This window comes from Leptodactylus fuscus, chromosome 2 (assembly GCF_031893055.1).
Source record: "Leptodactylus fuscus isolate aLepFus1 chromosome 2, aLepFus1.hap2, whole genome shotgun sequence".
Lineage (NCBI taxonomy): Eukaryota > Metazoa > Chordata > Amphibia > Anura > Leptodactylidae > Leptodactylus > Leptodactylus fuscus.
Window position 1 is genome coordinate 239194646 of NC_134266.1, and position 26012 is coordinate 239220657.

The 26012-nt window shown below is 42.3% G+C and overlaps 1 protein-coding gene across 1 annotated transcript in view; it reads right to left on the bottom strand.

Annotated features, from left to right (window-relative positions):
- Positions 1-25709, bottom strand: part of COG6 (component of oligomeric golgi complex 6) — a 107537-nt gene extending 81828 nt beyond the window's left edge. Inside the window, exons 1-4 of the mRNA XM_075265914.1 lie at positions 25540-25709; positions 22175-22318; positions 20555-20626; positions 8231-8289 (exon numbers count right to left, since the gene is read on the bottom strand). Coding sequence (XP_075122015.1) covers positions 8231-8289; positions 20555-20626; positions 22175-22318; positions 25540-25656 — 392 coding nt within the window. The 5' untranslated portion in view covers positions 25657-25709. The remainder of the gene's footprint in view (positions 1-8230; positions 8290-20554; positions 20627-22174; positions 22319-25539) is intronic.
- Positions 25710-26012: the final 303 nt, after the last annotated feature.

The following is a 26012-nucleotide window of genomic DNA, read 5'->3' on the forward strand; positions in this document are numbered from 1 at the left end:
CACGGACACAGCTAGTGTCCGCTCCTAATGTCCGTGCCAGATTTTGAGCGGACACTAGGAGCGGGCACTACCTGTCGGACACTGACGGTAGTGTAAATGCCCCCACTCTGTGCCTGTCCATAAGTTTCCATTCCTAAAGATGTCCGACTTTTCAAGCGGACAAAAAAAAAAAAAAAAAAAAAAAAAACCTACAATTTTGTCATCAATAGCCAAAATCAAAATTCACTGGGATGATGTGGAAAACAAACAGGGCACAGCATGTAAAAAGGGGAGTGTCCTAAAGAATTGTTTATTAGTCATAATTGAGGAAAAGTCTAAAATTAATTGTGATTTGATTAATAATAATAATAATCGCCAAGGTATATCTATCAGTACAATACAATGCAGGCGATTGTGCTAAATTGGATTTTTTTATGGGTTTTTATTTGTGATATTGAAACACCAGTATCAGATTAGACATTAAAGAGAGAGACATTAAGGCTAAGGCCCCACGTTGCGGAAACTAAGCTTTATTTGTTGCAAATTTTGCTGTGTTTTTTTGAGCCAAAGCCAGGAGTGGATTGAGCAGAAGGTAGAAGTGTAAGTGTAAGTGTAGTCATTCTTGGCTGTGGCTCAAAAAAACGCAACAAAATCTGCAACAAAAAAAAAAAATCTGCGTTTCCACAACGTGAAGCCTCAGCCTAAAATTGGCCAAACCACTCCAACCCCTTCATACATGGTCAGACAGAAGCAGAAAAGATCCTCTAATTCATTCGGGTATGTTCACAGTTTTTTGCACGCTGATTTTGAGGTGGAATCCGCCACAAGAACGCCTCCCATTCATTTCAATGGCAGACCGTAGCAGTTTCTTCCCCTCTAGCTGATTTTTTAACTAGAGGGTAAAAAAAAGAAAAAAAAAGTGACATGACTGTCTTAAAAAAAAACCCAATGAAATCAATGGGAGGCGGAAAAAAAGTGGGTTTTTCACAAGGTTTTTTATGCCTTTTTTTAAGCACTTTTTGCAAAAACTGCAGGGTTTTGTTTTGTTTGTTTTTTAAAAGGGAAGTCTCCAAGTCCATAAAGTGTACAAAAAAAAAAATGGCAAAACCTGCATCCAAAAACAAAAACTGCATCAAGTTTAAAAAATAAAATAAAAAAAACCAAACTCACCTTTCAAAAACAGTGACAGAATTCTGATAAAAGTAAATATATAACAAAGTATTCATCTAATCATTTGTTACAATATTAATAATTGTAATAACAAATATTTATTTTGAAGCTTGAGTCTGTATTTTTTTTTTCCCTGTTCCGACTCTACCCAAAAGTGGCCAACTTCTCGACTCGGACTGCGCTGCTATGTGAAGTAGTAAGCAGGGTGAGTGGTAGAGCAGGTCTAATGGGTATGATGGGTCTCTTTAGAGTTAAATCTATCTATCCATCTAGAGGAATACAGTTTCTATTTATGTGGTTTTCGTACATGAAAGGACATCAGTATTTTATCCCGACGGTAACAGCAGTTTTAGATTCCCAAATGAACGAGCGACACATCCAGAACCGCTGAAAGCAATTTCTGAAGTTGTTATACTGTGTTCTCACCTCTGCCTCATTTTACTTTCTAATAAGTCTCAAGCAATCAAATAAATTAAAGATTAGATGGAAAAAAAGCAATTTTCCCTTAGGTTTTCCCTCACATTGGTGTCAACTAAAAAAAACATATTTTTATTTCAAGTCAAACTACAAACAGGATACTTATCGGATATTAGAAATCTGTTTTCTGCAGACAAGTCATATTATTCTAATCAAAGTGAAGACAAGTAGTAAGGAAGAAGCAACACTAGATTAAGGAGGTCAGAGCTTAGGAAAAGGTTTCTTAAAGGGATTCTACCATTAAAAACTTTTTTTTGTAGATAAGACGTCGGAATAGCCTTTAGAAAGGCTATTCGTCTCTTACCTTTAGATGTGATCTCCGCCACGCCGTTCCTTAGAAATACCGTTTTTTAACCGGTATGCAAATTAGTTCTCTCGCAGCGATGGGGGCGGGCCCCAGCGCTGGAACTGCGATGGAGATGTCCCCACTGCTGCTCGAAAACAGGCAACGAAGAACGCCTCTATCTTCTGCTGGATCCTCCCCCTCTTTCTTCGGCGTCTTCTCCGACGCCTGCGAAGTTGGCTCTGCCAGTGAGACACTAGTGGAGCCAACTGCACATGCCCGCGGCCATAGTTCCGACGCTGCAATTGCGCGCATGCGTAGTTGGCTCTACTAGTGTCTCACTGGCAGAACCAACTGCGCAGGCGTCTGAGGTGACGCCAAAGAAAGAAGGGGAGGATCCAGCAGAAGATAGAGGCATCGCTGGAGCCTGTTTTCGAGCAGCAGTGGGGACGCCCCCATCGCATTTCCAGTGCTAAGGCCCACCCCTATCGCTGTGAGAGAACTAATTTTCATACAGGTAAAAACCGGCATTTCTAAGGAACAGTGCGGCGGAGATCCCATCTAAAGGTAAGAGACGAATAGCCTTTCTAAAGGCTGAGGCTGACCTTGCTGATACGCAGCTTTTTTTGTTGCAAATTTTTGAGCCAAAGCCAAGAATGTCTACAAAGGAATGGGAAATATATAGGAAGCTTCTTATACCTCTTCCTTTTGCTCAATCTACTCCTTGGCTTTGGCTCAAAAAAACACAGCAAAATCTGCAACAAAAAAATGCGTGGGAAATTCCAGTATAAGAAGAATGGGAATTCCAGTCTGAATTATGTTTTATCCAGGGATGTGGGAGACCAGGGTTTAACACTCACCAATATAATACCCCTTTAGGCTAAGGCCCCACGTTGCGGAAACGCAGTTTTTTTTGTTGCAGATTTTGCTGCGTTTTTTTGAGCCAAAGTCAAGAATGGCTACAAAGGAATGGGAAATATATAGGAAGCTCTTACACTTCTACCTTCTGCTCAATCCACTCCTGACTTTGGCTCAAAAAACTGCTGCAAAATCTGCAACAAAACAAAGCTACGTTTCTGCAATGTGGAGCCTTAGCATTCACCCCTTCTCAGTATGTTGCAACCTATCACTAGCTTATCGCATAGGTTGCTGACTGGTAGAAGTCCAAACCCTTGGGACCCTGCCAAAAACATTAAGGCTAAGGCCCCTCGTTGTGGAAATGCAGCATCTTTATTTATGTATTTAATTTTATTTTGTTGTTGTTGTTGATGATGATGTTACAGATTTTGCTGCATTTTTCTTTCCTTCTAGCCAGATCCACAAGCTGCAGATTCTGTGGCTGTATCAGTCCCAGAAATCGAAGCAGAATGTTTCGAAGCAGCGTCTAAAAAAAAAAAAAATCCATCCGTCCATCGCTACCACCCATTGAAAACAATAGGAGGCAGATTCAGGTCAGAATTTGGAGCCGATAGGGGCAACAAGGTAGCTCAGTGGTTAGCACTGCAGCCTTGAAGCACTGGAGTCCTGGGTTCGAATCCCGCCAGGAACAACATCCGCAAGGAGTTTGTATGTTCTCCCCATGTCTGCATGCATTTCCTCCCATTCTACAAAGAAATACTGATAGGAAAATAAATAAAAATGTAGATTGTGAGCCCCATATAGGGATCACAATGTACATTTAAAAAAAAAAAAAAAAAAAGGCAGTGGGGGGAGCAGGCCTACCGACATTGCGAGCCTTATAACAAGCCATGCTTGTAGGTAAATCTCAATACATCACACAAGTTGTTGTTTTGTACGGCACGCAGGCAACATACCGACCGTCTATACAATTACTGATTACTTGGAGCCGGTTTCTGGGTCTCATTAACTTTGGCATCGATTTCAGCGGTGAAGAACAACAGTAAAGGAAAACATTACTATGCCCTTCCAAATTTAAGCTTTTCCTACCCAGAAAAAAAAACCACATGAATCCCTGTGGGTAAAACCACTGAATATTCATAGTAGAGCCAAATGAAAATTATTCCACAGACACAAAATTAGTCGCTAATTAGAAATGCCATAAAAAACCTAAAAGAAGTGGAAGCAGCGAGACGCCTGCTAGCAGAACCCACTTCAGATTAAAGGTAAAAAGATTAAATTCAGATAAAGAAAAATTATATATTTTATTACAAAAAAGAAAGAATACCACGCTCATAATACTTAAAAAAATAAATAAATAAATTAAAATCCCATAATAAATCTACTGAAGATAAAAAAAAAAAGCAATATCCAGTCTGAACATAAAGAAAATTTAGAAAGTAAAAATTTATTTTTAAACAATGCGGAAGGCATTTGTTGCAGTAATGGTTTCTCTTCCCGACAAAACAATCCCATTCGGATGTACAAAGCTGATTGTCAACCACAAATCTGCCGTGTGTGAATATACCTTTATAGTATTTTGCTGGGACCTTCACGTATCAATTATAGGTAATGAATTGCAGCCGCTACCACAGTGACTACATTATAGAGAACCACTAAAGAACAGATTTACTTCAACCTATGCATAATAACATCCTACTTCCTATACCCACTGGAGAGACGAAAGAGAAGAATATAATATATTTATATACTGTGTACATTATTACATATTTCTAGTAATCATAATAATCTATCATAGTAAAAGGCAAAGTCTATATCTAATGAGGTTCTTCAAAGTGTCCTGTCAATCAAACAGTCAAAGCCGCCTCCCCCCAGCTTGCTGAAGAATACAATAAGTGAGAAGAAGACATAGGAGGCAAAGCTGCTGAGAGAGGGAGACGGGGAAAATCCCCTTACGCTAAGGCCACATGGGTCATATCCGCAGCACTAAAGCGCTGTGGGAAGAACCGCTGCATGAATGCATTGTGGTTCTTTCCACAACGCTTTTAAGAGAAAGTTCACAGAGTTTTCCTCTGCGGACTTTCTCTTAACATTATTATATCTACAGGAAAGCCTCCGGCGTTTCCATAGATATAACTGACATACTGCGATTTGCAAAGCCGCAACGGCTTTGCAAATCGCAACGTGCCCGCGCCGAGTTTTTTTCCGCAAAGTGGGCATGGGATTCACATGAATCCCATCCCCTTTGCTTGCACTGTAAAATGCCGCGATTTTTCCTGCAGTGTCTCCGCTGCGGGCAAATTGCGGCGTTTCCGGTCCGTGGGGGCCCGGCCTTAAACAGGTCTGTGGATTTGGAGTCAGGGAAATTTTGAGTGTAGTCTCAAACAAGATACCTACTCTGGCTTGACTAATTATATAATATATTACGGTATGCTACAATGTTAAAAATTATGTTTAATTATTAATGTAGTATGACTGATTAGATGTACAGTTTATGTATTTACTTTTAGAAGGAGAATCATTCCTGAATTACAGGAGCTTCTGCTTCTGTCTTTGGCTGTCACCAATTTATGAAGGGGTCAGAGCAAGGGTTGGAGTTGGGCTCAGGTAAAATATAAGAGTTGTAGTTGAAGTGCTAGTGCGTTTCTGTGACCAGCACCCAATTCACTGCTATGGGGCTGCCAGGACTGTAATCTCTGGCAGTGCTGCAGCCCCATAGCAGTGAAGGGAGCACCAGTCGTGCAAGCCCATTGACAAGGAGGCTTTAGGGTAAGTTTTGGTCCTCCAATCTCTTGATCGCTGGAGGACCCAGCAGTTAGAAACCCCTAGCGATTGGTCACTTATCCCCTTTAACTGTGTGTTTGGCTGTAAAACTTCAGCAGGAGCCTCCCCCCTCTGCCCTGTCTGTAGTAGAACAACATTATTATTTAGTCTCATATACTTATATGTTTACTATTCCTTTAAATACTGAGAATAAATTGGACAAAAATTCTTTAGTCTAGCTCGGTTTCTAAAAAAGATTGTGGGGGTGAATTTATCAACCTTCCTTTTCAGGCATAGGAGGACGATATTATGGCGCATATTTGAAGCAATGTATCTGTCTGTATTTGAACCCTACAAATTGTACAGCGCTGCGGAATATGTTGGCGCTATAGAAATAAAATTTATTATTATTATTATTATACCCTTTCTTGGACGGGCCTCTTTATAAATCAACCATGCCCTGCATCTGTCGGGGGCCTACATTAAGACTGGCGTACGAAATTTCAGTCTTAAGTCAATCCCACTGTATACGAAAAATTTAATAGCCCAAAAAATTTTGCACCTAAAATTGAAAAGGTGCTAAAAGTCAGAAAGTCCCCTTAAGTACAGCTACAAGTAGAGCAGCTAAATGATCTACTTAATGACACCATAAGGATTAGGTATAAATTAGCTTAATGAGACGTTCCGATCAATGATTCCTGTCGTAAAGTGAAGTCAATGACTAACGGCATTACTACCATTATGGAGATGGATGTGACAGAGCGGCCACCTATACTTACTAGTGTTTTATTACAGATAGAGCATAAAACGCCGGCATTATAAAGTGTCAGCAGGAAATGTTTGCTTAGCTTCAGTCTACCAAGTACTTAAACTTGGCCACAAAAAGAGAAGCTTTATCATAGCGCACACAGCAGCCAGCCCGGCGGTTATTAAATCTCCATTATGGCCATGCTGTCAGATGCCCTGGATGTATAAGCAAGCAGTGATTTACACATAAACTCCAATGTCATGTGCAGCAGATAATAGTAGGACTTCAGCAACGCAAGGAAATAAAGAAATAGGCTGAAGCATGATGTATGTGATGAGATCTATACACACAAGGGGGTATTTATCAATCACTGCACAGGAGAATTCGAGAATTGTGTGTTTTTTGCTTAGAATCCTGACACTTACCTTAAGATTTTCGACTTGTCACAGGAGTTGAGGACATGAGTTCATGAAAGGGGTTTGTCCATAAACAACATTTATCATCTATGATCAGAATGTGTGATAAAGGAATCATCGATAGGGCTCCCACTAATGGGAAAATCCAGTGGTGACATGTAAATAGTGTGGTAGTAGTCGTGTGCAACACTCTGTAATAACTTCTATGGGACTGAGGGAGAGAACTGACGACAGAACGCATTGTGTATAGGAAGGCCGGGCACTATGTATAGGAATGAGCAGTGGGGATGCGACTGTGTATAGGAATGAGCAGTGGGGATGCGGCTGTGTATAGGAATGAGCAGTGGGGATGCGGCTGTGTATAGGAATGAGCAGTGGGGATGCGACTGTGTATAGGAATGAGCAGTGGGGATGCGACTGTGTATAGGAATGAGCAGTGGGGATGCGACTGTGTATAGGAATGAGCAGTGGGGATGCGACTGTGTATAGGAATGAGCAGTGGGGATGCGACTGTGTATAGGAATGAGCAGTGGGGATGCGACTGTGTATAGGAATGAGCAGTGGGGATGCGACTGTGTATAGGAATGAGCAGTGGGGATGCGACTGTGTATAGGAATGAGCAGTGGGGATGCGACTGTGTATAGGAATGAGCAGTGGGGATGCGACTGTGTATAGGAATGAGCAGTGGGGATGCGACTGTGTATAGGAATGAGCAGTGGGGATGCGACTGTGTATAGGAATGAGCAGTGGGGATGCGACTGTGTATAGGAATGAGCAGTGGGGATGCGACTGTGTATAGGAATGAGCAGTGGGGATGCGACTGTGTATAGAATGAGCAGTGGGGATGCGACTGTGTATAGGATGAGCAGTGGGGATGCGGCTGTGTATAGGACTGAACAGTGGGGATGCGACTGTGTATAGGACTGAGCAGTGGGGATGCGACTGTGTATAGGAATGAGCAAAGGGGATGCGACTGTGTATAGGAATGAGCAGTAGGGGGACACTGTATAAGAATGAGCAGTGGGGTGCACACTATGTATAAGCAGTGGGGATCACACTGTGTATAGGAATGAGAAGTATGGAGGGCACTATGTATAAGAATGAGCAGCAAGGGCTAGTTCACATGTGTTTCCGCATGTGCATATTCCATCACAGCTGCTGCGACAGGATGCCGATGCAGTGCACGGTATCTTGTTGCGGCTTTCTGCTCCGGATTAGGCCCAAATGAATGAGCCTAGTCCGGAGGGTGCTGTCGCGAGGCGGACACCGCGGCTGATTCAGCTAGCGGTCTACATATACACCCATTGTGAGGGGACAGATTATGACGTGGATTCCGCGCCAAAATCCGCCCCCTCTTGCCCCATGTGAACGGGGCCTAAGGAGGACACTATGTACACGAATGAGCAGGGAGGACTCTATGTATAAAAAACTGGGAGTTACACTTTAAGGATGTAAATAAAACCACCAGGATCTCTACCTTGATGGCCATTTCCAGATTCCCATTCCAAACCCTCCACAATCCCGAGCATCACTTACTTTTCTGCCTGAAGCTTTGTCGTCTTCACAATCAGATCCTGGGTTTGTTCTTTTGCTGCCTGAAAAATCACAAAGAAAGGAAATGAGAAAGGAGAACGACAGAGGATCCAAGCCTAAGGAGATACATGCAGCTTATAGTACGAGCTGCTAATATTCATTATACACATGTATGGAAACGTCCCTGGAGGATCGCACAACTAGACGCATGTGAAATAGTGTTTTTCAGCTCCTGAAGTGGCTGCTTATAGAGAACAATAGATTCTAATAACCGGGGTTACAGTATGTGAAGTGGAGACATAAAACATATTACAGGCAGATCAGCAGGGACCATAGGGCTGCTTTATAATAAATAATTCACTATACAATACCTGCAAACCTATTATCATGATAGGACCACTGATAATAATCCCCCTGATGTGCAGAACAGGAATATATTATAAGGGAGCTATATAAAGGAATTATTATCATAGACATTCATGGTAACCTGGACCCTAATACTAGGACTACACTTGTACAAATAGAGTGCTGATATTCGGTGAATACGGTCAGGAGCGTCTAATTTCTGTCCACAGTCATGGTCACAACACATCCATATTCTCGATTACTAAGGCTGAAGCAGGAGCAGGGATATTAGGCTGTGTTCACATTAACGTCACAACACAGCCATGACCACCATGACTGATCCAAATAGATGGTGAGGGATATAAATTACTTTATCGGGGTCTATGCAGGTCCTGGTATTGAAGGCAACATAAAATATTTTGCAGACTGTGCTTTTCCCGCCACAAAAAAAAAATGTAAACCCACTGTGAGGTGTGAACAGAATCTTATGCCCTTACAGTTTTACCCCTTCTCCAATGTAATGACACCCATGAATGTTCCTGTTCCCCCACTCCCATCATTTTGTAGAAAATATTCACCCCTACTCCCAAATTCATACCGCCATCATTTTGTAGAACATATCATATGACTTTTATTCTTTTTTTTTTTTTCTACAAGACACTACAAGCCCCCATTGGTTCCACTTGGCAGATTTTACAGCTATTACAGCTAGGACACTGGAATTTGGATGTCGTAGTGCACAGGGGTTAAGGGGTATTGTGATCCAAGCGCTTAGAACCTATTCAGTGTATAGATACTGGTGGGGGGGGGGGTCTGACTGCTGAGCCCCTTCCCAGTTTCATGACCTCGGCAAGGAAAAATCTGAATTTTGCAGTAACCAAAGTGCTCTCCATTAGAGGTCTATAGGACGGACATGGACAGCTGACCGCCACTCCAGTCTCATACCTTCTAGACAGCCGGGTATCTCAATGGTCGGACCTGTCCTGGAAAAACATCAAGGTCTTACTTAGGGTGCCTTCACACTGAGTAAATACGCGTGTATTTTTGCAAATTACACGTAAAAATACATGTGTAAAAATAAGACTCTAATTGACTTCAATGACATTTTACAGGCGTGTAAAAAATATCATTGAAGTCAACGGGAGTCTTAATTTTACACGCGTATTTTGCAAAAATACACGCGCGTTTACGCCGTGTGAAGGCTCCCTTAGAAAGTATTTAAATAACTTATTTACATCAAATATCTAAGAGCAAGAAGATCACTGGTAATTTCCATGTTGGGTATTGGACATCACCTGAAGGTCAGGTAGACACACACATATATATATATATATATATATATATATATATATATATATATATATATATATATATATATATATATTACAGTCCTATGAAAAAGTTTGGGCACCCCTATTAATCTTAATCATTTTTAGTTCTAAATATTAGTTCTAAATATTTTGGTGTTTGCAACAGCCATTTCAGTTTGATATATCTAATAACTGATGGACACAGTAATATTTCAGGATTGAAATGAGGTTTATTGTACTAACAGAAAATGTGCAATATGCATTAAACCAAAATTTGACCGGTGCAAAAGTATGGGAAAAGAAAAGTGACATTAATATTTAGTAGATCCTCCTTTTGCAAAGATAACAGCCTCTAGTCGCTTCCTGTAGCTTTTAATCAGTTCCTGGATCCTGGATGAAGGGATTTTGGACAAACAATTCAAGTTCAGTTAAGTTTGATGGTCGCCGAGCATGGACAGCCCGCTTCAAATCATCCCACAGATGTTCAATGATATTCAGGTCTGGGGACTGGGATGGCCATTCCAGAACATTGTAATTGTTCCTCTGCATGAATGCCTGAGTCGATTTGGAGCGGTGTTTTGGATCATTGTCTTGCTGAAATATCCATCCCCGGTGTAACTTCAACTTCGTCACTGATTCTTGAACATTATTCTCAAGAATCTGCTGATACTGAGTGGAATCCATGCGACCCTCAACTTTAACAAGATTCCCGGTGCCGGCATTGGCCACACAGCCCCAAAGCATGATGGAACCTCCACCAAATTTTACAGTGGGTAGCAAGTGTTTTTCTTAGAATGCTGTTTTTTTGGACGCCATGCAGAACGCCTTTTTGTATGACCAAACAACTCAATCTTTGTTTCATCAGTCCACAGGACCTTCATCCAAAATGAAGCTGGCTTGTCCAAATGTGCTTTTGCATACCTCAGGCGACTCTGTTTGTGGCGTGCTTGCAGAAACGGCTTCTTTCTCATCACTCTCCCATACAGCTTCTCCTTGTGCAAAGTGCGCTGTATAGTTGACCGATGCACAGTGACACCATCTGCAGCAAGATGATGCTGCAGCTCTTTGGAGGTGGTCTGTGGATTGTCCTTGACTGTTCTCACCATTCTTCTTCTCTGCCTTTCTGATATTTTTCTTGGCCTGCCACTTCTGGGCTTAACAAGAACTGTCCCTGTGGTCTTCCATTTCCTTACTATGTTCCTCACAGTGGAAACTGACAGGTTAAATCTCTGAGACAACTTTTTGTATCCTTCCCCTGAACAACTATGTTGAATGATCTTTGTTTTCAGATCATTTGAGAGTTGTTTTGAGTAGCCCATGATGCCACTCTTCAGAGGAGATTCAAATAGGAGATCAACTTGCAATTGGCCACCTTAAATACCTTTTCTTATGATTGGATACATCTGGTTATGAAGTTCAAAGCTCACTGAGGTTACAAAACCAATTTTGTGCTTCAGTAAGTCAGTAAAAAGTAGTTAGGAGAATTCAAATCAATAAAATGATAAGGGTGCCCATACTTTTGCACCGGTCAAATTTTGGTTTAATGCATATTGCACATTTTCTGTTAGTACAATAAACCTCATTTCAATCCTGAAATATTACTGTGTCCATCAGTTATTAGATACCGTATTTTTCGGACTATAAGACGCACTGCACTATAAGACGCACCTAGGTTTTAGAGGAGGAAAATAGGGAAAAAAAATTTTGAAGCAAAAAATGGTAAAATATTTAATATATGGGAGTTGTAGTTTTGCAACAGCTGCAAGGCCACATTGACAGGTGACCCTGCAGCTGTACGGGGATGCATAGAGTGTTTTTTTTTGTGGGGCCAGCTGTACTTTTTAGTTATACCATTTTGGGGAATATCTATTGCTTAGATCACCTTGTATTGAAAAAAAACCCGGTGGTTTATGATATATATATATATATATATATATATATATATATATATATATATATATATATTTATTTATTTTATTTATTTTTTCTAGGGACAGGAGGTGATTTAGAACTTTTATTTATATTTTTAAAGCTTTTTTTTTTTTTTTTTTTTTTTACTATTTTATTCCCCCCGGGGGCTTGAACCTGCGGTCACTTGATTGCAAGTCCCATAGACGGCAATACAACTGTATTGCCGTCTATGGGACATTCTGTCTATTAGTATTACGGCTGGTCATAGACCCAGCCGCAATACTAATATAGCAGTGACAGGCCTGGGAGCCTCATTAGGCTCCCGGCTGTCACCCGAACAGGTCGGCTCCTGCGATATCGCCGCGCAGGAGCCGACCTGCAACTCTACAGGTACGGGGCCGGTGGGGACCGGCCCCAGGGGAGAAGGGGCCACGGATACTGACCCGATATCCGCTGTACTAGAGAGGCGGATGCCGGGGAGGAATAGACGCTGGCACAGGTGCCGGGGCCTGAGACATCGCTGCGCTCCACTGTCCTGCCTGAAGCCAGCGGCGGGGGGATGGAGGAGCGGAATAGCATCACTCCTCCTGCTGCTGGCTTCATGCAGGGCAGAGGAGCGCAGCGATGTCTCAGGCCCCGGCGTCTATCCCTTTCCGGCTTCCGCCTCTCTAGTACAGCGGGTGCCAGGCGCCACATTCGGACTATAAGACGCACCCTTCTTTTCCCCCCAAATTTGGGGGAAAAAAAGTGCGTCTTATAGTCCGAAAAATACGGTATATCAAACTGAAATGGCTGTTGCAAACACCAAAATATTTAGAACAAAAAATGATTACGATTAATAGGGGTGCCCAAACTTTTTCATAGGACTGTATATATATATATATATACACACACACACACACATTTATACTGTATTCTGACACACTAAAGTATATAGGTGTAACTAGACTCCTTGATACGTATATCAGAAAAACCTCATCACTCCTGTTAGTTTATATCATGTTGGGGTGTTTATTAGTAGGTAGCAAACCTGAAGTTAAAGTGACGTTTCAGTCTAAAGGGCCTTCATCAGACTCATCTGCTGCGCTACTGCTATGTCGGCGCTACAGAAGAACAGCTCAACAATGGGGAATCGTGCACACCAAATTCCAAACCACTGCCCTGCTCTTCCGTAGCACCTGTATATAAGCAGCATTACAAGTCAGGTCCGATGAAGGTCCTTGAGACCGAAACGTCACTTTGACCTTTAGATTGATATCTACCAATAAAAATCTCATCACTGCAGAAACCAAATCCTGAGTTATTCTGATATACGATGAGAACCAGGGTGGGAACCTATTCTAGCACCCCAATTCTAATACCTGAACGCCGCTCCCATCCTATAGACATCTGAATTTATTAAGTTTCTATTAAAGTTCCATCTACCTACAAAACAAACCAGGACTGTATTAGGGCCATGACTTATTATCTAGGTATACCAGGCTTGTTAGACAATTCCTAATGAGAGGAAAGGTTGTAAAACTAGGCGACATCTTATACAAGTAATAAAGCAGCCGACTACTGAGGCAGAAATGACTGAAAAGAGAAGATGGATATCCCATGTCCTGATGCGTTCGCCATATGTTCCTCCATCAGCTGCCGCTACCCATTAGCTTAGATGTTAATCTCACCTGCTCCAAAATTCCAATTATAAGAAACATAACAAGAGACTTGGACTCCCCGGAGACTTGTAAAACGCAGGTCAATGGTTTTACTTACTGGAGTTACCGTGCCGTCCACTAGTCTGTTTCCTTGTAATACACATAGCAGTAAGTCTGTGCTAGATCAATAAAACAAAGAAACGGTCCACTATTTTTTATTATCCCTCCTTCGCTTTAATATAGATAGTTAAATGGTCTATTGTGAGGGTTACATTGACTTGTTTCCTTATCTGGTGGTCATAGTTCCCAAATAACCTACTTCTGGGCTGCTGGAGGTCACAGTCTTTTTCAGTGAACCAGAACTTAGTCTCTCAAAGTTTCCTATAGAAGTCAGAATTAGGTTTTCATAGGAAAAGAACATGTAAAAACTTCTGTGCTCTAGCGCCACCTTTTCAAAGGCAGCTCCCTATAGATCAATGCCGGGTTTACCTGAAAGCTGGATACCGACTGGCTGGGTAAGAGATCACATAGGAGTCAGAAAGAGTACTATGTCACCTTAAGGACACTTCTTTCTTTTCAGTGTCCCAAAATGCCCTAGAAGAAAGCCATCATTGCCCGCGCTAAAAATAAAAAAGCTTTACACTCACCCTACCGCTATACTCCGAGCCACAGCAGTTCTTCACTGAAGCCAGAGGAGTACACACACCTCGGCGCATGCGCTGCACCTCCAGCACTTGCGCAGTGACGCCGGGGTGTATGTCTAGAAGAACTGCACAGGCGCTGTAAGTACCAGAGAGGAGTCAGAGGAGAGTCATCAGTCTCATCTCTAGGCACAGCGTTGGCCAAAAGTATTGGCACCCCTGCAATTCTGTCAGATAATACTCAGTTTCTTCCAGAAAATGATTGCAAGCACAAACTCTTTGGTATTAATATCTTCATTTATTTTGCTTGCAATGAAAAAACACAAAAGAGAATGAAAAAAAGTCAAATCATTGATCATTTTACACAAAACTCCAAAAATGGGCCGGACAGAAGTCTTGGCCCCCTCAGCCTTATACTTGGTAGCACAACCTTTAGACAAAATAACTGCGCACAACCGCTGCCGGTAACCATCAATGAGTTTCTTACAAGGCTCTGCTGGAATTTTAGACCATTCTTCTTTGGCAAACTGCTCCAGGTCCCCCTGAGATGTGAAGGGGGCCTTCTCCAAACTGCCATCAAGAGATCTCTCCCCCACAGGTGTTCTATGGGATTCAGGTCTGGACTCATTGCTGGCCACTTTCTCTCAGACCATTTTCTAGTGCTTTTTGAAGTGTGTTTTGGGTCATTGTCCTGCTGGAAGACCCATGACCTCTGAGGGAGACCCAGCTTTCTCACACTGGGCCCTACATTATGCTGCAACATTTGTTGGTAGTCTTCAGACTTCATAATGCCATGCACACGGTCAAGCAGTCCAGTGCCAGAGGCAGCAAAGCAACCCCAAAACATCAGGGAACCTCCGCCATGTCTGACTGTAGGGACCATGTTCTTTTCTTTGAAGGCCTCTTTTTTTCCTGTAAACTCTATGTTGATGTCTTTTCCCAAAAAGCTCTACTTTTGTCTCATCTGACCAGAGAACATTCTTCCAAACGTTTTTGGCTTTCTCAGGTAAGTTTTGGCAAACTCCAGCCTGGCTTTTTTATGTCTCTGGGTAAGAAGTGGGGTCTTCCTGGGTCTCCTACCATACAGTCCCTTTTCATTCAGATGCCGACGGATAGTACAGGTCGTACCCTCTGACTGCAGGGCAGCTTGGACTTGTTTGGATGTTAGTCGAGGTTCTTTATCCACCATCCGCACAATCTTGCGTTGAAATTTCTCGTCAATTTTTCTTTTCCGTCCACATCTAGGGAGGTTAGCCACAGTGCCATGGGCTTTAAACTTCTTGATGACACTGCGCACGGTAGACACAGGAACATTCAGGTCTTTGGAGATGGACTTGTAGCCTTGAGATTGCTCATGCTTCCTCACAATTTTGCTTCTCAAGTCCTCAGACAGTTCTTTGGTCTTCTTTCTTTTCTCCATGCTCAATGTGGTACACACAAGGACACAGGACAGAGGTTGAGTCAACTTTAATCCATTTCAACTGGCTGCAAGTGTGATTTAGTTATTGCCACCACCTGTTAGATGCCTCAGGTAAGTAACAGGTGCTGTTAATTACACAAATTAGAGAAGCATCACATGATTTTTCAAACAGTGCCAATACTTTTGTCCACCCTCTTTTTTATGTTTGCTGTGGAATTATATCCAATTTGGCTTTTTGACAATTCTTTTTGTGGTTTTCCATTGAAGACAAATTAAATGAAGATGAAGAAAATGAGTATTATCTGACAGAATTGCAGGGGTGCCAATACTTTTGGCCTACACTGTAGGTATAAAGGTTTATTTTTTGTAATTGTGGGCACAGATGGCTTTACAACAGGGTGCTTTAGGACACTAAACCCCAGGTCAATAAGGACTTTTGGGCGGTTTAGTGTCTCAAATCGACCTGACAGGTTCCCTCTAAGCATTATGTACATCCACTTGTGCCGCAGAACATAACCCAAAACTACATCCATTATTGGAGCATGCCTTGATCTCTATCTCTAAAAGAAAAATTGCAAAAACATAAGACAAAATCCCAAACATTACATGCTAACATGGATCTGGATGGGAATGTGTCCACACCATAGCTACTACATGCAGCTTTACCCCAGAGATTGAGGCTATCAATACAATTAACATAACAGGCCTGCAAAGAGAGGAATAGAATAGTAAAAAGATTTATGATTTCTCCCTTTAGTTGACATAGCAGGCAGTTTATAAATATCATAATATAATTGTCTATGGATTTTTCCTTTTCATCCACTGGTAATAAAGAAATATTGATGTTTTACATGATATACAGGGACCACAGTGGGCGAGATCAGTTCTATGCAGCCAAGGACTAGCACATCAAATTCTTACCCCAAAGCTGGGAGCCCACCATAACACACCATGATATGCATCTCCACTAGTACAGAGATTAGGTCGCGCCTCACCAGCACTACATGGATGTGACTGGCATGCTCACCCCATGTAAAACCCTACATTAAAGGGGTTTTCCAGGAAAATTGTATTGATGAGCTGGAAGGAAGAACAGAGCTGGAAGCGAATTGTTTAGTTCACCATCCAGTGGCCGAGCTATTTTACTGCAACTCATCATCTTTTCAGTTATATATGAGAGGCAGTAGCACAACATGGCGCAACACAGATCTGTCTGCTTAGGGCTCTGTTCTCCGTATAGCAGCTGCTGAGAACAGCTGATCGGTGGGGATCCTGGATGTTAGACCTCAGCAATGTGATACTAATGACCTATTCTAAGGATAGATCTTCAATGTCATTTGCCCAGGAAACCCATTCAAAGGGGTATTCCCTAGACTATGCCATTGTTTTCGTTTTATGATCAGTGGGGGTTAGACCCCTTTTACCCCCACTGATCATGAGAATAAGGGTGAGCCAGCACCCTTAGCCAGTCTTTCTTACCATAGCTCTCTGGCCATTCAGGGAACTCCAGTTTCCCCCCCATTCACTTAAACTGGCCTGCACAGTAAGTGGCCTCTTCAATCCCCATCTCGGCAATTCGGCCTCCAGTAATCATAAAGTGGCGACATATCCTCGTGACATGCCAACACTTCTTGACATTGTGATCTTGGCCACAGTAATCCTATGAAGTTGATGCCTACATCTAAGGTCCGATTCACATCTGCGCATGGGTTTCCGTTCAGGAAGTCTGCATGGGAACTCCCTGAATGGAAACCTAATCCACATAAAAAAGCAGTTACCTTAGGAAAACCACGGACCCCATAGACTATACCGGGGTCCTTGTGTTTCTGCTCGGTTTCCACACGAAAAATGCGGAGAGAAAAGTGTTGCTTGTAGGACTTTTCTTTCCACATTTTTCATGTGGAGAGGGGACCGGAATGGCACGAACGCAGATGTGACCCGGGCCTAAGTCTCCTGCAATGTGGTAGGTTGAAAATCCCTAATGTAGAGGAACCTCAGAGTATGTTCACATGGCAGAATTTGGCGTTATGAAGCTGATCCCAACTGAATTGTATTCAATGGGAGGTAGAGACTGAAGCAGGATGCTGAAATAATAAGCTCGATCTTGCCACCGTGCTAGTTCGCAACTCTCATCTGAGCCTAACCAGCAAGGGAACGCCGAGGTCCAGAAAATGGAGAGCAATCTATAAGCGGAAGTCCTCCTAAACGTCCGATGTGTAAACGCGCCCTTCCACTCGTGAGTCTACAGGAATAAAAGCAACTCTTCAAAGCTACACCTTGCTAATTTCTCCGATTTTTCTCCATTTTAATTGAAAACGTATTCAAAGTTGAGACAGTATAAAGCAAATCTCCGGTCTGTTTTCACAAGCAAAGAACAGATGGGATCCCCTTCATTGAACACTGCAAATTAATGAAAAATCCGGCGTCCCATGTCGGCGGGAGATGTGAAGCAGAGGTAGTTTATTCCTTTAGCTGTTAATAAAGGATACTTTAGCAGAGCTAAGCGAGCTTGTCAGTGTACAGCGAGCAGAGAGAACACAATGCGCAATGAGATTCCAGAGAATTATGGACTAATTGCCTGTGAAATTAAGAGCACTCCAACAACTTGCCAAAACAGAGAGCGCCGAGCAGCTACCGTATGTTTTCCTTCTAGTCCCACTAGGCTCGTCTACAACCATGACATTCAGAAAGCTTGTGTTCAATACAAGAGCCGTATTAGTACATTGGCGCACGAAGGCGAGTCTCATATTGCATCATATGAGCCCGGCACATCGTTGCAGACAATATGATAGCTCAGCGGCTGCCAAGTCCAAAACAAAAGGGGATCTGTTGTTCGGACGTCTCCACGAGCCGCCCTTAATCCCCACTTTACTGCCCATGTTTTATTTTTTTTTGTTTCTCGGCACAAAAGCCGATCGCTATACTTGGCGCGGTGCCCTGACAGCAAAAATAATTACCAAGAATTAAAATCAGAGGATATGATGGAAATATGGATATGAGCCTATTCTGTGCCACAAAGATAAATGTGTTTCTTCCTAATTAGCTCAAAATGTATTTCCATAATTATTCGGCTTTACTCGTAGATAGGAGCCTCAGCCTTCACTAGGAAGACACTACGCTAGTTAAACATCGCCCAGTCTTATAAATTGTGTTTTCTCCCAGACTGTGACACTTATTGAAATGAAAGGAGCCAGTAGAGACAGGATTTGCCCCGTGGGAGTCTGTCACCAGGACCTAGCATATCACCTCAACCCTGCGGACGCATAGGTTAGGGTCACCTCAACGAAACAGTGCTTTTCCCAGGTGAAGCAGGGCCTCAGTTGCTGAGAAATTGCCATTTTTGTCAACAAGCAAATTAGCTATTTGGAGCCATGAGGGCATGGTCATTGTTCCAAAGAGTTCATTTGCCTATTGGCAAAAACAGCTATACCTAAGCAATGGAGGCACAGACTCACAGGGGGCAAACACTGTGCGATTCAGCTGACCAGAACCTCTTTTCCCCTTGCGAATTGGTGCCTCTGTTGCTAAGACATAACTGTGTTTGACAACATGCATCCAAGCGGTGAGAGCATTGCCATTGCCCCAAGAAACATGTTTGCATCTTGACAAAAACTACAATATCTTGGCAGCGGAGTCACCGATTCATAAGGAGAATCAATGTGAGAGTCAGGTGACCCTAACCAATCTATCTGCGAGGCTGGATTGATATGCTGGATTCTGGTGACCGACTCCCTTTAAGGGATTTTCCGAAGGTTAAACTATTCATAATCTATTCTTAGGATAGCTCCTGAATATGAAAGTCTCAGAAAACCTCTCTAAAATACATGTATATCAAAGTTAAAGCAATGATACGGTTGTTGGTTTAGCTTTTTATATCATCTAAAAAGTTAAACTGTAAGGGTATGTTCACATTACTGTTATTACAATCGGTTGCTGTGATCAATCCTAGGATCCCTGCAACGGACATTAATAGTAGTAGATGTTAATCTACACACAGACACAAACCCCTCCATCTGTGTCTGTTCTCATTGACAATAAATATTTAAAAAAAATGACAGAATTGAGGCCTGAATGCAGGACTTTTACTTCCATCAAAAAAAAACAAAAAAAACATGAAGGCAGAGAGCTTCCTTACATTCGGGCGAATGCAAACAGACAGCAACTGGAGGGGGCCCATCTGCATCTGTCACTTAATGTCACGAACATTAAATAACAAAGGAGTTTTTTTCCATGTTTCATCCTCATCCTCTTGATCTATTGATCTGGCAATATTACACATTGCCAATGTATGGGCAAGAACAGAAAGCTACCCTGGCACAGCCATGCATTATACATGCCAGTCATATAATGCCCTGGCTTCCATCGATTGATGACTAGGGGTTGAGAAAAGCAAGACCCATAATGATCAGCAATCCGTTACTCAAGCCAAAATTTCTTTTTCTTATTTCACAGCAGGTCACAAACTTCCCCTAAACACTTATATCAGTTTATACCTTCTCTAAGAGCCCGAATTGAACCATGACAGTCCTGGTTTGTTTACTTGCCACACAACAGGACTGCGGCATTTCCAGTTTTCCAAGATTACATTTCCCTGTTTCCCGAAAGCTGAAATTCCAACCAACACGTTATCTAAACCTTCCTTCTCCTATAGGGGGCATCACAGAGGACGTGCTATTCTATGACCAGGTCGAAAGAGAAAACATAAATACAAGACTGGAACATTACAAGATCGCAGGTATTTCTGATGCAGAATATCACGTCACCAAAGCAGAAATCAGGGAAATAGCGCTACTTTAATACACTAAATATATTGCAGAGTTGCTGCTTTTGGGTAGTGTACAGTAATGCCTTAGGACAGCAGTAAGCAACCTTTGACACTCCAGTTGTTGACAAACTACAACTCCCCAGCATGAATACTTGTTCTTCTGTTCTTGGAACTCCCACAAATGTAAATGGAGCATGTTGAGAGTTGTAGTTTCACGGCAGTTGTCCCCTTTAAGACTATAGTGTCTTGTAGACAGAACACAAGAGACTGCTAAGGTGAAACAAGGAGGCATTACCTTCAGACGGCTGGTCATGTCCTGGCAGCAGTTGCTCATCGCCTGAACATCTTCATTTATACTCTCGAGCTCCTAAGAACAAGAGTAGAATACACCATTATAGCCTTATCTCCTAACAAACAGTATAAAACGACGTACTGTAGTAGTCAAACTAGTTCAGAGCACATTACTCTACCGCTGCATGTGTACTAACTACTTATATACCCTCATCACAGCTTTAAAGCCAAATACTATGGAAGACCCAGGAAGTCACCTTAAAACATCTGAATGCCTCCCCAGCACCAGTGTCCCGCAGACTAAGCCCCATGTCACCCGCACAGCAAGTGTCTACACCTTCAAGAAGGGTGAACCAGTTACATATCACAATACAAGACTATGCAACTGGTCCCCACTACCCAGCGATCAGTCTGAGCTATAAGGTCCGCTCCCCAACAGTATACTGACATCGATAGCCAAGACTAATGGCAACGATATCTCTGGAACCAGGGAACCTACAGACTAATCTGAAATGATAGATGATATATAATATGCCCTTAGTCTTAGTAGACATGAGGTTGTCTTTAAAGAGATTTTCCTAATGTAGACACTTATTCCCTATCCACAGGTATAAGAGTTTGGCTGTTCCATTACTGGCTCCTACCTCTAGCATGTACATCACAAAAGCTCTTCACAGACACGCTAAGCTTGCCCATAGACTTCCAATGCCAAATGACTATGCTGGATCCATTTTCTGTAATCCATTATCGCTAAGGGGTCACGGATGTCAAGGACACCATTCATCACTGGCCTCCATTAAATGGATATCTTTGGTAGCTCTACCAATATTACTAGACATATAAAGCCAGTTGTTACTGGAGATTCCCTAAGCCAGGAAAAACTTTACAATGTAGTTGCAATGTCACGCAGGAGTTATCCACCATTGGCCCTGCTCCCCATCCCTTTACCTCAAATTGCATCCCCTAACCATTTCTCTGCGCCTCAGTGAACTCAGGGGGTGCCACAGGCCTTGGCTCCATCATGGAGAGAGCAGTACAGTACATGTTGAGTTCTTCTAGCCCTGATCTGTATGACAGAGCACTGCCCTAAGCTCTTTGGCCTAAAGCACACAATGATGCCCTCTCTGCTTCTATGGGTATATAACTAAAGCATGCTAGATATATATTTTCAACAAGATAAAATGCAAATCCACCCTAACATGTATGGCAGCCTCCTGAGTGTAGGTGTTAGGGGAGAGAAGGATCTGCTGGATTTTGCTTGTCCAAATCTTTTGTTCTTGGAGAGAAAACTGGCTGCCAGAGATGTCCAATATGGCCTCTCCCCACTTTCGGGCAGGAAACGGAAACCTGGATAACGGAGACCCCGAGCACAAATGTGAACCTAGCCTTAGGAGTATTGCAGTAATGTTACTTTATCTAATAATACAGTCAGTCACTACCCATCTATCCAGTCCAGGGTCAGATAAACTTCTGGCCCCTCATTCTATATTCTAGGACCCGCAACTCACTGCTGTCCCCTTTAGAGATCAACGTGAAAAGATATTTTAAGACAAGTATTCAAGACAAACAATATCCATATGTGCCATTGCTAGAAAGCTGTTGACACACAATAAACATCACCAACCTCTTTCACGTTTTTAAATATGGCCACAAACTCTTCATTGATAGACAAACTCCGCCGCTCTATGTCACCTCGAAGGTTTCTTCTGCTTCTCAGACTGTTCTCGGTAAAAAAAACTGAGAGTGCTTTAAGGGCTTCCAGCATTTCCTATAAGAAAAGAAACATATGAAAGCCTATGAACAAATGAATACCCTTATATCACGTACAGTATGCAAGTAGGCCAATAAATACTACAAGATTGACTGTGAGGCTCTGTTCAGATGTAATGGATCCATTTTTACCTATATTGCAACAGATCCTATTGATATAAACTTGGTTTTCCGATTTATTTTTTTTTACGTTCTTTTCCACTTTACACCCACCCCAGAGGTTGCTCTAAATTCTGAACAGCCCCATTAAGGCCCCACATAGTGGGATGCAGCGCTTTCTCTGTAGACTTTCTGCTTCCATTATAGCTATAGGGAAACCGCCAACATTTCCACAGGTATAATTGACAAAACCGCAATTTTTCCACAAAGTGTGGATGAATTCCCTAGAATTCCATCCACTTTGCAGTGAATGTAAAGTTCTGCGGTTTTTGCCAAATGGAGCCCCAACCTAAAGGAGTTTTCTATCTATTTATTTATTTTTGTTTTATTGTTGACCTATTCTCTTCAATATGAGCTCAGTAGGGGTTCAACATTCGGGACCCCTGACGATCAGCTGACTGAAAGCACCATGATGCTAATGTAAGCGCTCTGATCCCTTCACTGATAATGTATGCTGTCTATTTTAATTCCAGGTTCGTCCAACTTACCTCTATTGAACAAGGCTGTGATTTTGGACGGCTGCTACAAAACAGACTATGTGCAATGAGGCTAGATCATCAATAAAAATAATCTGGTGAACCCCTTTAAGTTGCAAGAATGTGAACCAAATACAGACCATAATTCTAGCTAAAAGCAATCTGAATAATAGGTGGTATAACCTAAGACCAGTCTAAAGCTGCATCAGGTTTATTATCAGCAACTGTAAAAATCTTGTACTTTTTAAAACGGTCTAACATTGCACTGTCTGAATCTTAATACAGGATAAGTGGCCATTCACACTCAGTACAGTAGTGATCAGAACACTCAGAAACTCACTGAATCCTACCTGACTACATGACCTCACTGCACACAGCAATGGTCAGTCTGGGAAATACAGCCCAACTATGATGGAGTGAGCTCTAGGCACACAGCAGGGACTGGATGGCCTGCACAAGAACCACTTTTACCGCATGGAACTCAGTTGTGTACATGGTCACTTAGTAAAGTTGTCCCTGTGCTTGTAGATTTCGTCTTAGGAAATGGACAGGAGTGATACCATGTGTAGAAACTGAAGAAGGTGCCTTTGCCTCTTTATTGTAGAGGCAGCAGAGATCCCACAAGTATTAGGTATATCCTACCAATCCTTGATATCACCTCAAGCCACATGTCTGTTTTATTAAACATGTGTATTCACCACAAAATAACAATTCGTGAGTGTCTTTTCTCTGGACCATGTTGTTCCTCTGTTATTCCTTCTAAAAATATATGAACAAGTGGATAACTGGGTGTTACCATTCGCCTTGTCAAAGGGGTGTGTTCCTATCCATTGACAGTGTCCAAATAGACAAAAAACAATGGTACCGCACACTCACAATGAATGTAGCGTGGTGCTAGCAGTAAAGGATCCTTCGACCCTATAGTCCAAAGTGCAAAAATGCTGATGAAGGTCCAATGACCGAAACATTAAAGCGTTGTTGATCTATTGTTCTTCCTACATGCCAATTTTTTTCTTTATGTCCAATGGCACAACGATTGTAAACACAATTTTTCATTTGCTACTAAATTGATTGCACTTTCTTCAAATTTGTGTGTGAAGCAGCATTTTTGCACTAGTGTCCAAATAGTGCTGACACCCCTTTGGCAGTAATAACACCAAGCTGTCCATTTATTCATAAACGTCTAGCAGGAATAACAGAGCAGTAAAACATAGAGTTATAAGAAGAGATGCTCTAGAATGGTCATATCAAGTCATTGATACAGGTAATGGGACTACAGGTTAAATTGCCCAGGTTTAGGAAACTGGTGCTCTATTCACATAATAGGTCATCAATATCATATCAGTGGGCTCCGGCGCTCAGCACCCCCACCAATCCAATGATTTAAGGAACCAAAGCACTTATGCTGGCACACATTCATTGTTTACATTGTTGACAAGGTGGCAGCTTTGCAAGAAGTACAGATAAGGGATAAGCTGTAGGTTGGTAGGGGTCTGTATTCTAGAACCCCCAGTGATCATGTACACAGGCCTTGCACTCTGGTCTAGTACGGAGCGGTCGTTGTGCTCCATCATTTATATAATGCATTTGTTTACTCTCCAGCTCAATTTGAGATCAGGCAAGAGATGAGAATGTATACTGGGCAGGACAGTGGCTAAGACAACGATAAGATGTCCAGTAAATACTAAGTATGGGGACTATTTTAATCCATGGGGCCTGTGACGATACCCCCTGGTCACCAGATTAATAATAATAAATTTTATTTATATAGCGCCAACATATTCCACAGTGCTGTACAATTTTTAGGGTACAAATACAGACAGAAAGATACATTACAAAGAAAGTCATTTCACACAATGGGGCTGAGGGCCCTGCTCGCAAGAGCTTACAATCTATGAGGTAGAGGAGGGGGTGACAGACGAGGTAGCAGGGGCAGCATTGCTTATACAGGGGGTCAGACACTTTTGTAATAGAGGTGACTGTCATTACATACACATAAGACTTTATGAGTGGTGTCCTTTAACATGTGGATGGAGCTTGGACCTATAAAGTTAGCCTGAAATGGCATCATATCATGTGGGGTAATGTGGGAGCGGGGACAGAGGAGGGTTACATTTTGGGGATTCTAATTATAGTACGGAAGGGTTCACATTAGAAATTGTGATAGGCCTGTCTGAAAAGATGTGTCTTTAGTCTGTGTTTGAAACTGTAGAAATTGGGAGTTAATCTGATTTTAGAAGATGCTTTCCAGACGGATTTCCCATTAGAATTCATTATCATATATATATATATATATATATATATATATATACTCCTACTGCGTTATGCCTCATGCTGACAATTTCTGTACAATGTTGCAATGTAAGTTGTTGCTATACAGAAAACCATACCATAGTACCATGACAACTCTTCTTCATATGGGGTGCAGCAATAACTCCAGGTATTGGGGTGTCACTGCTACTCTAACTCCTGCACCAGTGGAACTACAAGCCCCAGCACCCCCTAGAAGCCAGTGTCCCTGCAGCTGCCCTCACACAGGACAGGTAACAGGGGCCTAAGCTGTCATCTTTTGCCTCTCCCTTACCTTGTCATTATCCAGCCGGGTCTCCAGAATTTTGTTGAGTTTCCTAGACAAGGGGTTGGAGCTCTGAGTGGATGCAGACAGGGATGCGTTACCGCCGTTCACCTCCACCTCAGCCATGGTCCCTGTCTGCGGCAACAAGATTGTCTCCTGTGAAAAAGACGTGGAACGCAAGTGGAACGCAGAACAAGCACGGATTTCCTGGTTATCTACATCTGCGACACGTCATCAAGCAGAGCGTCAGCCTAGAAGAGGCTAGTGCGCATGTGCACAAGTCCGGAAGTCTGTGTAGCGGGTTCTGTGACTACTGACGTGCCTGCTGTTGTGTCTGTAGAGGGCTGTGCATTAGCACAAGTCATAACTGCCCGAAAAAAATGAAATTATTTAATTTTATTGTAAAAATAGAACATATCCGAAGTCTTCATCCAGAACACTGCCATTATATATAAGAAGATGTTCCCCTCTAATATAAGCTG